Source organism: Xyrauchen texanus, chromosome 46 (genome assembly GCF_025860055.1).
Source record: "Xyrauchen texanus isolate HMW12.3.18 chromosome 46, RBS_HiC_50CHRs, whole genome shotgun sequence".
Taxonomy (NCBI): domain Eukaryota; kingdom Metazoa; phylum Chordata; class Actinopteri; order Cypriniformes; family Catostomidae; genus Xyrauchen; species Xyrauchen texanus.
Window position 1 is genome coordinate 21,938,483 of NC_068321.1, and position 13,563 is coordinate 21,952,045.

General features: G+C 38.9%; 1 protein-coding gene across 2 annotated transcripts in view; it reads left to right on the forward strand.

Moving 5' to 3' along the window:
- Nucleotides 1-13,275, forward strand: part of LOC127638592 (furin-like) — a 125,649-nt gene extending 112,374 nt beyond the window's left edge. For both annotated transcript variants that reach the window (XM_052120172.1, XM_052120171.1), the window contains exons 11-16: nucleotides 3,085-3,188; nucleotides 3,333-3,450; nucleotides 3,907-4,086; nucleotides 5,723-5,847; nucleotides 5,946-6,074; nucleotides 10,058-13,275. In XM_052120172.1, coding sequence (XP_051976132.1) covers nucleotides 3,085-3,188; nucleotides 3,333-3,450; nucleotides 3,907-4,086; nucleotides 5,723-5,847; nucleotides 5,946-6,074; nucleotides 10,058-10,719 — 1,318 coding nt within the window. In that variant the 3' untranslated portion in view covers nucleotides 10,720-13,275. The remainder of the gene's footprint in view (nucleotides 1-3,084; nucleotides 3,189-3,332; nucleotides 3,451-3,906; nucleotides 4,087-5,722; nucleotides 5,848-5,945; nucleotides 6,075-10,057) is intronic.
- Nucleotides 13,276-13,563: the final 288 nt, after the last annotated feature.

The following is a 13,563-nucleotide window of genomic DNA, read 5'->3' on the forward strand; positions in this document are numbered from 1 at the left end:
TGTACGATTGCCTATGAATACAAATGAGATCACCCAGATGGAGTCACAGGGTGGAAGTGCGGTTGAAGGGTTCCTTGTTCTCACACAGTATCGTGTGTGTGTGATATGAGAAATGTACCTTGGTGTGTGTGAAATGGTGTGTAGAGGTGAGCTTTGCAGGTACTGCTCCTTCTGTTCAAAGCCCTATAGCTCTCTGATGCCAGCTTTGATTACGCTTGCCCCACGATTAAAGAGACAGGTTTTCATAAGGGCTGCCCTTCTATTCTTTTTTTGTCACAACTCTGCTCTTTACATCTGTTCATGATGTCTTTCTCAAGGTGACATTAGTAAAAAAAAAAGAGGTAAGAAAGTATGTCCGAAATACATGTTCTTACAAGAGCTGTCAGTCGATACAAAATTATAATAGCTGATTTTTTTCCCCGTTATTCCCAATTAATCGCACATTCTTAAAATGCTGACATTTTATACCATATATTCTTATTTTCTTGTCAAAATGCATTTATTTCACTTATTGAAATAATTAGTCCCCATAGGTTGAGTATTCATTCATATTTTCATTAATTTCACATTTCTATATTCATAATTTTACATTTAAAATATTAATCTCATAACATTATTTATGCATTTGCAACTACTGTGTAAATGCGTTTATTTCTATATCTCAATGAATACTAATCCCCATAGGATTAGTATTCATTGCAATGGGCGTTAAGTCTCTTAATACTATCCGCTTTGTTACAGCAATCATGAAGCTGCATTCATGATTTGCATCAGAGCATCAACACCAGCATACATCACCGCTTTGAACTCCACAGGAAAAGTGACATTATAGTAAAGACTTGGCGTGCTTCAATGGTAATTAAAATGTACTGAAAATACTTGACTTCTATTACAAGTCCCATCTGGGCTTGTTCTGCACATCAAATAATAGCACTAAGAGGCCTTTCTCCTTAATTTTATCACTGAGAGGGAAGCACTGTTGTGTGTCAGTGATGACTCTGGGCAGACACATTACAAGGGGTTCCGCACTCCCAACAATTGCTTATGCTGTATTAACGGTAAAACCGTTAATCACAATTTAGAAAAAGTAATGCGTTAAACTTGTTTAATTAAATGTGATTAACGTGTTAGTTCTGACAGCTAGTTCTTAGCTCTTTTCTACCAAATTAGTGCTGGTGTTCAGCTTGGATCTGCAAAAAAACTCTCAGAACTGGCCAATGTTTTCGTTGAGAGACGAACAACAACATTACTGACTAAAGCTGGGTTTCCACTTGTTTTTATGCACATTTTGGGATATTGCATAAAAACTGCTGGATGGAAACACCAAAATGCAGGAAAAAATCTCAGAAATTTGCATTGAAAACTCTCGCTAGCTTGAGGTGGATACATTTTTTATTAGATGCATCAACTATTATGGAAACACATTTACCAAATAAACTCCTATTGAATTTATTAGGAATATAAAATGTGCATCAAAAAAGTAATGTGACTGAATAACTCTTTCATAATTGGAATAACATCATCGCATCTGATATATTCCTCTGGTCATCCTGAAAAAACAGTTTCCTGAAAATCCAAAGCGTAAATAAGTTGATTACAAACTTGAACTGTGCTGAAGAGAATGCTATGCACACGCGCTTCCCTCCCAGACATGAGACAAGTTTACTACAGTGTTTTGTCTGTGTGCTTTAAACCATGAGTATTTATTTATAAAAGAGTCACAGTGGCTACAATTTCTCTGGAAGTGAAGTTTCTGTTTTTTTTAACACGTGGGATGGAAAGTGGCTTTATTTGCACATTGTTTTTGCGATATTATGTTCTTTTGCATGAATAAAATTTGCAACTTGTATGGAAACACAGCTTATTTTTTTAACACATGCTGCATCAATTTTACAAGTCTTACTCTTAGTTTTGAAAACAAAATTCAGCATCTTTATGCCATCACATGCTGGCTTTGATGTGAAGCTTATTTTTAATATAATAATCTTTTTTATTATATAATGGGAACAATCTAGTTTAATTTTGCATCAGTCTAGTTAGACTGTTGTTTTTCAAAAATGTTGAGGGGAGGAATATAAAATCCTAGATTTAAAAAAAAATCCTGTTGGAGGGGCTGGCACAGAACCAATTTTTGTAGCCCACAATCGCCTTTTCTTTGGTGTAAATGCATGGAACAGGGCCAGATGGGGCATTACATTAGAAGACTGCGCCAGGAGTCTTAACATGTAATACATGAGAATTTGAGTACCATTACATCTATTAATCACAGAGTGTAAGTCGCTCCATCTGTGGCTTGGCCTTTGGTTAATAATGTATGTGTGACATTATGAATTTGCTCGCTAAGTCATTTATTGTGAGGTCAAAAAAATACTAAAAGCTTATGAATCGGATCACCTACCTAATAAATCCCGCTGAAGAAATACAAGGACGACAGAGCACGTTGTTTGTCAGGCACGCCGATGCAGGAATGTGCTAATTATCAGTGTAACACAAATGAGCTTTTCATGCTGTTCTTTGATGTAATTCTGCACTTTACACTAAATCTATTTCTTTTGGGTGGAAATGGCTTTTCAAGCAGGTATTGCATATTTGTTGGTGGTTTGTGTCCTATTCCAGACATATCATGCCCTGAAATGCCCTGTTGAGCAATAACAGGGCTTTTCAGCCTTGCCTGTGGGTGCCACGAGTCCCAAAGCTGCTTGTTTCTGCCATGTAGAGCAACAGCCAAAGAAACGAATAAGCGTGAGTCATAAAACCAAGGAAATGCGGTTATAAAATGAATCTGATATTGCTGCGTTTTGGGTAACACAATTTTGAGTCTTTAACTGGGAAAAGACCTTGACGGCTGTGTAAATACAACATGATGCATGGCACCCAGGATGGAACATTTCCATATGCAATTTTCTATCACTTGGGTAAAAGAAAAGCTTTAATTATGTGTCTTTCAAGAAGACATCCTGTCATATCTGCGAGCATAATTATGTGCAAATTTTCATTTGAATATGAAAATAAATGTGTGGCCCTGCTGTGGTGTAATATTCATATCACTTTGCATATTTTTTTTTTTTGTATTACAATTTGCAGCATGAACCTGACCTGGAGAGATATGCAGCATCTTGTCGTAAGAACCTCACGTCCCGCCCACCTAATAACTAATGACTGGAGGACCAATGGGGTAGGGCGATTAGGTAAGTGACAGTTCACATAACCAATTGGGAACAGAGATCTTTTGAACTGCATTCATTTGTTCAATGGATGTGTCTAACCTCATTACATTTTCCTTTTCTCTTTCTCTCTTTCTCTCTCTCTCTCTCTCTCTCTGTCTGTGGCAGTGAGCCATTCATACGGCTATGGTCTGTTGGATGCCAGTGCCATGGTCGCATTGGCCCAGAACTGGACCAGCGTGGGGCTGCAGCACAAATGTGTCATTAGTATGCTGACCGAGCCAAGGTAAGGATGGTCGAACACCTCGGGCAGCATAGGCAATGCGTTACTACATCAGGTAGCTAATGCAAATTAATGCCAGCTACCTGAAGAGCTATGTAGCAAATCAGTTAATTTGTATATACTTAAAGGGATAGTTCACTCAAAAAATTGAATTCTGTCATCATTTACTCACCATCATGTTGTTCCAAACCGCTACAACTTTAGTGGAACAAAAAAGGAGATGTTTGGCAGAATGACAGCCTCAGAGACCATTCACTTTCATAGAATAGAAAAAAGATGCAATGAAAGTGAATAATGACTGAGGCTGTCTTTCTGCCTCAAATATCCTTTTTTGTTCCACCTAAGTCAATTGGATTTGAAACAACATGAGGGTGATTAAATGAGGACAGAATTTTCATTTTTGGGTAAACTATTTCTTTAACTGAGAGGTAATGTCTTGTGATTCATCCTTCTTTAAAGGGACATCAGAAACCACCTGATCTTCAGCAGATCTGTTGAGGCCTGCTCTGGGGAGCCGGACTTTGTGAGCTCTTTGGAACATGTGCAGGCCAGACTCACCCTCTCCTATAACCACAGAGGAAACCTGGCTATTCACCTCATCAGTCCTCTGGGAACTCGTTCCACGCTGCTGGCCCCACGGTAAACACACACAAGGCCATCATCAAATCAGCCCCTTGGTAAAGTCTTTTCAGGCTGCCTGTTCCCTAGAAAATATGCATTCACATGCAATCAGTACATGCTAACATGTACATACACACTCTAAATCAGCTCATCAGCAAGCAACCTTGAAAAAAACATTAAAAACACACATTCATTCAGACACATACAAACAAATTTCTCTAAACCATCTCAGTTAGAATGTTAAAGACTTGTTTTATAAAATATAATCAAATGTAATTGTACACACAAAAGCATATTTGTTTTATGAACACACAATCAGGGCTTGACATTAACTTTTTGGCTCATCGGCCACTGTGGCTAGTGGTGTTCCAAAGTCGTTAGGCACTCACAAGCTGAAATTCACCGCCCCAAAAAGTGATAAAGGTAACTGGAGACTGCATGTATTTTTTGGACATTTTATTTACATTTACATTTATGCATTTGGCAGATGCTTTTTATACAAAGCGACTTACAGTGCACTTATTACAGGGACAATCACCCTGGAGCAACCTGTAGTTAAGTGCCTTGCTCAAGGACACAATGGTGGTGGCTGTGGGGATCGAACCAGCGACCTTCTGATTACCAGTTATGTGCTTTAGCCCACTACGCCACCACCAATCCATTTTAATCATAATGATACGAGTTTAGCAGGAAACAGGCCTAATAATTTAAGTAATCTCTTGGAATATCTGAAAGCATACATGACCACACCCAACAGGAGAAGGATAGAACAGGAGGAAAACTTTGCCAATAATTTGTCCATAATTCATTCAAAACTGTACAGGACTTGCCCTTATGAAATTTGACCATTGTTGCTCTGTTGTTTAACAGTGGCATATGTAATAATAAAGCCATAACCACAGTTAGTGTTACTACAGTAAAAAAAAACAAATTTGTAAGAGTGATGTGTACATTTTAAAGTCTTATGTTGATACATGCCACAGTGTATGTAGCCTTTTGAGATGTTTTATTGAGATGTTGTAATGTAGAACAATCTGTGTAAAATTTAGAATGGGTTGCATACGTTTTATGATCTGCGCCACGATATCGAGGGAAGCCCAGTTGAATCTAGCATGTGATCCACTCTGCAATATCCTATCTTTGGAGCATGCATAATGATAATGCGTGGATAATGAGTGAAGCCTGGTGATAGCTCAGATAGTGGGTCTGTTGTTTCGTCGGCTCAACATTCACAGAATATTCAATGCAGGAAAAATCCTAAAAAAAGAACGTCACCCGCCAATGTGGCTAATAAGAGTGGCGGAATTATTCCGACATTGCCTATGCACACAATCTTTTTTAAGCTTTTGCTGCTCTAACAGACACATATGTGGAAATCTTCTAATTCTATGGCATACAGTGACATTCTAGAGAATTGTGTGCTTTTAAAACCTTCTTGCATCAAACAATTTGGTAAGGGCCCTTTATGTTGTAGCATGCCAGACCTCATTGCTGCTCTTGTGTCTGAATTGGAGCAAATCCCTGCAGCCATGCTCCAATATTTAGTAGTGAATTTAAATATTATAACAAGCACATATGGGTGTGACATTTGGGGGTCCACATTGTTTTGGACTTGTAGTCTAGCTAACAAGATCTCTCTTCTGTTAATCATTAGGCCTCAGGACAACTCCGCTGAAGGCTTCAATGACTGGGCGTTCATGACCACCCACTCTTGGGATGAGGACCCCCAGGGTGAATGGACATTGGAGATCGAGAATGTGGCCGGTTTTAATGACTATGGTAGCAGCTATTCAAGAAAGTTTAATTTTTAAAAACCACTGTTGTTCAAAAAATCTGTTTCTGGGGATGTTTTTTAAAGCTAAACGTCTTTTCCACAGGCGTTCTCTCTCAGTTTACTCTCATCCTGTATGGTACCGGTTCCAGTGCATCAGATCTGTCCATTTCCGACTACACTCGACCCTCAAACAACAGCTGCAAAACCTTTGACACTCAGCAGATCTGCATCGGTAAGCTATACACACTTCCTGAATCAAAAGTATTTGCCAATATACATACACAATTCTTAAAGGAATACTTCACATGAATCACGTGATGCCATGTGAGGATCGGATGTGTGAACGGCGAGCTCTGCACACTTTGCTAGATTTAATACCTTTTATGACATAAACCTGTGATATTCGATACACTCTGTTCCATAACCACATCTAGGAGGACAATATGTAAAAGAATTCAAAATCCTCGGGCTCTGGAGACATTAAAAGACTCTTACGTGCTCAAGCTGACACCCCTGAGCAGGCCGCGGAGTCTATTTGGACAGAGAGATGCGGGAAATGCGGCGAGAGATGCCAAACATGTCGGCAATGCTGACGAAGATCGTTGCTGTCTTGGAGGATTTTGCTGTGATACGTCGATCAATCCCAGCAAAGGAGGCAAAGTTTACTGCTGTGGTCACAAGAGTGGGGATGTCGAGAAATGGATTGATTATCTGGAGTAATCGGAGAGGGAATTATCTGCAAATCCACTAGCGTTTCATAGGTGGATTTGGAGCGTGTCAGGGAGAATTTGGAGGACATGGAAAACCATAGCCGGCAGAATAACGTCCGTATCATGGGAGTCCTGGAGGGAGTGGAGGGACAGGATATGGTGGAATTCCTGGATGGGTTCTTTCCAAGTCTGCTCGACATAGCACGCCATAACCTGGAAATCGAGTGAGCTTAAAGGGTTCTGCTCGGCAATCCGCAGAATGAGACAGGCCCCGATCAATTCTGGCCAAATTTCTCAGATCATCCGATAAAGATCTTGGGATACGCGAGGCAAGGAGTAAAGGAAGGCTTTCTTGGAAGAACTTTAGCATTTTCTTTTTCACAGACTTTGCGAACTTCAGAAGAGAGAAACATGATCAATTCAAGGAATGCAAGAAACTTTTAGATCAATGGAAATTTGCTTTTGCACTGATATTCCTGGCCAAATTGGGAATAGATGCTAATGATAGCTGTAAAACATTCACATGCCCACAAGAAGCGATGTTCTTGCGTGTGCTCCTATTGCAGTCGAGTGGACCGGCTCACATTCGCTTGACTTTGAAGATTCTGCACTCTCTTTTTGTGCTGGTTCTGCCTAGCTGCTGGAGTTTATTTTGTAAAGCAACACACCTTTGGGACGGTTTTGTGGATGAATCTACACACTCTTTGTGCTTATTCCGCCTATCAGCAGGAGTTTATTTTTTTGAGTATTTCTGACTCATGTTGCAGACGAGTGGACCGGCTCACTGAACATTCGCTTGACTGAAGAATATGTGCTGGTTCTGCCTAGATATATAAAACAGAGAGAGTCTTTTTCTACCATTCCCTCAGTGAAATCTGCTAGTAGTGAAATATTTACCTCGGCCGCTGACATTAATAATTATTTTAAAGAAAGATATCTTGATCTTTATAGTTCCATATATTTGTTTACTGAAGAGGATATTATAAACTTTGTGGAACCATTAGAACTTCCTAAACTCTTGGCTAAGCAAAAAAATATTTTTATTCTGAGATAACCTGGGAGGAGTTTGGTGAGGTAATTAAGGCCTTGCCTACAGGCAAGGCTCCGGGGCCAGACAGCTTTGCCTCACAGTACTGGCTCCACTTTTGCTAGAGGTTTATACAGAATCATTAAAGAATAGAAAGCTTCTGCCAACCATGACACAAGCCCAGATCAGTCTGATTCTTAAAAACGACAAAGTTCCATGTGAGTTACCATCCAATTTCCCTCAACCAGCTAGATGTTAAAGTATTGTAAACTGATTAAGTAAAGTTATGACATATCTTATACATATACAGTACTGTGCAAACGTCTTAAGATAATAAGATGCTTCACAAAAACATTTGTCTTAAGATGGTTATTATATTTTCAGCTTTAGTGTGTCAATAAGAAAAATAAATTTTAGACTCCCAATCATTTCTTTTGCAAATAGAATAGAATAGAACAGGTAGCACTGCAACAGATGGCATGGTCCCCACAGAGCCCCCCACTGAATATCGAGTCAGTTTGGGATTACAAGAAGTGACAGAAGCAATTGAGACAGTCGAAATAGATAGAAGAACTGTGGCAAATTCTCCAAGAAGCTTGGAACATCCTATCTGCCAACAACCAAGAAAAACTGTATCCAGGTGTACCTAGGAGAATTGGTTCTGTTTTGAAGGTAAAGGTGGTCACACCAAATATTGATTTAGCTTTTTTATGTTTACTGGTCTTTGTATGTTGTTAATAGATAAATTAAAACTATTTATGGCATTATTTTTGAAGACATCCTCACTATGCAACATTTTTCTGAAGTGCCTTCAGTAAACAAATATATTTTCCCATTTTTACTATAACCTTGTGGTCATTTAAATTTTACCCCTTAATAAAAAGGTTTTCGAGCGATTTGGGCAGGTGGGCTTTATTAAATGTATCTATGATTGGGTAGGTTAATGTTATTAAAATTAATTGTATTCCAAAATTCAACTAGCTGCTACAATCTCTCCCTATAGATGTAACCCCTCTCTTATTTCAAGAAATTTGATAGCATAGCGAAGTCTTTCATTTGGAATGGTAAACGTCCAAGATTAGTTGCATATACCAATTGACAAAGGTGGGCTACCCAATATTTTGATTTATTATTATGCATTTGGTCACTTCCACCTGAAAGAGCCCCTCCCTGGTGTTGTATTGAACAGGAAGTTCTTGCCCATATTTCGCCATTGCAAAGCCTTTCTATCAAACTAAATGGAGAAGATAAGTTATCCCCCGTTATCTCGCATTTGCACTTGGTATGGACAAAAGTGTCCAGAATGTTTAATTCGGACATTTATTTAAATGTAGCCTCGAGCATAGGCTGAACCCAAAATTATGTATTGATAAGTCCCATTTCTGCTGGACAGAGTGGATTGAGAGGGAGGTTAATATACTCGGTGACCTATACGATTCAACATTTTGGGATTCCCAAATCTCAGTTCTTTAGGTATTTACAGCTGCACCACCTGCTCTGTACTAATTCTGGGAATATCATAGATCTTTTGAAATATATATATATATAACTATTCTTTTAACAGGTACGTTTTTACAAGTGATGACATTCATGAACGCAAAGAAATATTCACACACACACAAACACACTGTGAAATCTCTTGTCAACACCTCTCTGTCATATGGATTTTTTTTTTATACCTCAGTATTACTATTCCTAAGTCTTGTTATGAATATTAATATATGTTTAGTAATATGCAAATTGCAAAACAGCGGAGAGTGTGGTGCTAGAGAGATGTTAAATGAGAGAAACTGCATTATTAAAGAAGGGGAAAAAGGTTTTAAATGGCCTCTTCTCTTTGATGTGACATTGTACTTTCCTTGTAACCTCTAGGGGCCAGTAAACAAACTTTAGTTTGCTCAACCAATGTTAAAGTTTGCCCTATTCAAAGTTACTGTGTGGACAGTAGATGATGGATTTCAATGTCATGGCCACATATGGTGCCTACAGTACAATTATAACTGCAGTGCTCAAGGACAAACTAAAAAGTTATTGCTCTCATTTTTCAAGAAGTACTCTCACTGTGTTACTGCAGTTCTGAATTTTTACCAGGTACTGGGTTCCCATGGTCATGTAAACTGGAAATATGAGGAATATACATTTTCTAGTTGTCCTAAGCTTTAACATATTTCATCATATAAAATTGCTCTTTGTGAATGAAATCTCTCTAAAAAAAAAAATAAAAAATGTAATCTTTATTACATAATCAGTAAATAATGGAAATTAATTGGCCAAATGTGTGAAAATCCTGTAGGTAAAACAATTAAAGTATAATCTGTGTATTTGCTGCTGTCTGACCAAAAATTGAGGGTGAACACACTTAAAGACTTATCTTTTAAAAAATGTCTTATTGTGCATGATTCATCAGTGCTCATTATTGTTATATATATATATATCATAACATCTTTGATTAAGCTTTCTTCCAATCTCTGTTTTCAGAATGCAGCACGGGTTTCTCACTTTTCTTGCAAGGCTGTGTGAAGTCCTGCCCTCCTGGCTTCAGTTCTGGACTGCAGGTCCTCAACTTGTCCTTGGACAACTGGGTGGAGCATTCCACAGTACAGGCCTGCCTGCCTTGCCATCCAGCCTGCGTAACATGCTCTGGGCCTGGGGACAGCGAATGTCTTTCCTGCCCTCCTCACAGCCACCTTGTGGTCACTTCCTGCCTGCACCAGAAGCAGGTGCAGCGAAAATCTCCCAACATCCCTGTTCTCCAGCACGGGGTCAATGGTGAGGTGGATCCAGGCTCGGAAGGGTCCTTGCGTGACCCTGGGGTGTCCTCAAAATTGCCGACGTTGGTGGCGGTGCTGAGTTGTGCCTTCATCTTGGCGACTTTCGCAGCCGTTTTCGTGCTGCTACAGCTGCACTCTGGAGCAGCCAGCACCCCCTTCTGTAGGACCAAACTGCCGGTGACTGGTACAAGCAGAGGGGGGATTCGAGTGGGGTTTAGGTTTGGACTGGGAAGAGGGAAGGTGTCATATCGTGGGATCCCCACTGTGTGGGTGGACGAGGCGGGGGGAATGAACTCGGAATCTGACAGTGAAGAACTGGAGTATCACAGCGAAAAGACTGCTTTTATACGGACTCAGAGTGCGCTATAGCGCCCCCTGTAGAGCTTGAGCTTTTTATACATCCATCTTCCTTGGACTGGGATACAGAACTAATAAGAGTCTGCTCTGCTCAGATTTATAGATTGACTGAGAGTTTGAGGTTTGTGTGTGAGCTAAACTAGTGCAGTTGCAATTCCATAGTTTGACTCAAATCCGATTAAACACAAGACAGTCTCCGCTGCGCTGATTGATTCCCTTTATTTTCATTGATTACCTTTTATTTGTCGTAGTGGTTGGGTCTAATGGCCTGAGATTTAAACCACTAAACAGGATCAATACAACCATGTGGGTGTGTTTGGTTGTGTGCGACAGTGCATAGATGTGCTTGTGCGTGTGCAGGGTTTAATCCTAACATTTATTTTTTTAACAAGAAAAAGGGCTTAAATTTGTTCCAGTGATTTTTTTTATTAAAAGTTTTGGACTGTTTTGTGCTCAACTTTTTTGCAGCAAGTCGATGCACTTCTATAGCCATCACTGCATTGCCGTTAGATTGCGTATCATTTGTGTAAGTCTTTAATCCCTGACAATAAAGTTAACATTCAGCTCTTTCTGCTCGTCAAAGGCAGCTCTAGCATATTGCTATGCTAATTACATAACTTTAATAAACATAACAAATTGCTTAGTACACACAAACCCAGTCCATTTATTAATTAGAGCTACTAGAACTATTTATTAGCAACACTTGTTTGGTGTTAAAATATGAAATATACATGCAAGTATAAATCAAGTTTAAAAACGGAAGCATACAAGTAATGCTGCCTTAGAATTTGGACAAATGAAGCATGGTACGTTCGGACTGTCAGCACGCAGCCTAGGTTTTTTTTTTAGCATGTCGTTGGTGCATATGCCTAGTGTTGACTTTGCTAAAAAAGGATCACAAAGAAGTCGTAGCATGCATGCATCGAACGTGTCCATATGGGCTTGCAGTCAAAAGAGTACACAATACTTTGAAAGACTGGATGGGATGCGGAAAAGCATACCCTAGCCTGTAAAAAGCAACATAATTGTTGTTCTTTACCTTTTTGGCAACCTTTGTGCCGGGAGCACTTTACCCACGAGGCCTTTAAATGCTGTCTAGGTAGGCAGTGCGCCACATTTTGTAAGAGCTCATGCCATTTTCAGCAATACCAATATTTGGAAAGACACGAAGAGCGATTCATTTCAAGAGAGCTTTTAACGTTGTGTGGCGGTATTTAACGGTTTTATTAAACTGCAGTCATTAAATGAATTGCAAACATCTGTAGAGTCTGTTTATTAATAGCATTTAAAAGTACTTGAAAATCTGTGATGAAATGAAACAGGTCTGTTTTCTATTTGTTACTGAATCTAATTTGTACATTGTGTGGGTTCCGTCGTATAATTCATGTAGAGTTGTGTTCAATCAGTCTAAATTAATAACCCACATATTATGCGCTTCGCTACTTGAAGTGTGCTGTGGTAGATCAAAAATATTTCATGCGTACTTGATATGAAGGCCTCAACCTTTCATGTTTCCATGACGGCGGAGAAAAACATACTTTTCCTCGCAGCTCCTAGAAGAGGGAGATCTAGTTTATAGAAATGGCACATTTAAACTGCTTTCCATAATTAGTTCAGCTGGGAGGAATGTGATTTCCTATTCAATGCCTGAAGCTTCTGCCTACTTGGCATTATAAGTTAAACTGGGACTACTACATACATACTAATTGAGCAATAAGACGGATGGTCCAGCTACTCGTGAAAGTGGTGTCATGTTGATATCTCATCTTTAGTGAGCACTTCTGAGAGAATATTGAAAAATACTTTAAGATGGGTGCACAGCTCTTTTGCATTGATTTGCAAACTAATGTGTTGAGTGTGTCTATGACTAATAGTACAAGAACGGGCGCTGGTATCCGTTCACTTTGTTCACTCTTTTTATGAGCCTTTTCTCTTTTTGTGTTTTCCGTGGAACACAATAGAAGTTGAGAAGAATATCCAAGCTGGAGTTTTTGGAGAAAATCAAATACAAACTACGTCTTTCCATGAACTTTTCACCTCGTGTCAAGCACTTCTGATGGAAAAATAATAAGCAGGGTTGGGGAAAAAATTATTCTTTGAAAAAAATCAAATAAAATGCAAGCAGCAAAGAAATGTTTCAAAATAATTATAGGCTTTGGTTTTAAACAGTTAAGGTTTAATTATTAACTTTGTCATTACTTATTTAATTTCACTGATATCAAAATGTAGTCATGGCAGTTTGTTTGAAAGACCACAACATGTTCGGATGTTTTACTGTACATAGATTTACGTGTGATCGGGAGCATATGGAGATAGAAATGTTGCATATTAACATACAAATGGAAAGCGATTTACAATTAGAAAGTTGATTCACAAATACATTTAATGAGATCCACAAATAAATGTACGTTTTATGGAGTTTCACAAAAATGAAATTAATTCACAAATAAAAAGAATGAGATTTTATAAAAAATATGTAAGGTGTTCCACAAAAATAAAGTGAATTCACTTTAATCCCTGAATCCCTATAGTTTTTTAACTCACAAACACAACTCTGTCCAGCATTCATTTGTGAATTGTGCACATTTATTTGTGGATCACTTCCTGTGATTTTGTAGATTGCTACACGTATTTTATGATTTTGAAAGAAATCTAGCTCCAAGGTGTGCACACAAATCTACAAATAGTTGGACTCCACCCATCGTCTACTCAAGCCAATCAGATAACAGCCACATTACGGACCAATCGTAGCACAGTCTATCTTCAACCAATCACGCTTCGTTTTACTATCAGGGCGAGACCAGAGTCACAGAGCTCTCATGAGCATGGAATCAAGCACATGTAAGCTCCAAGGCC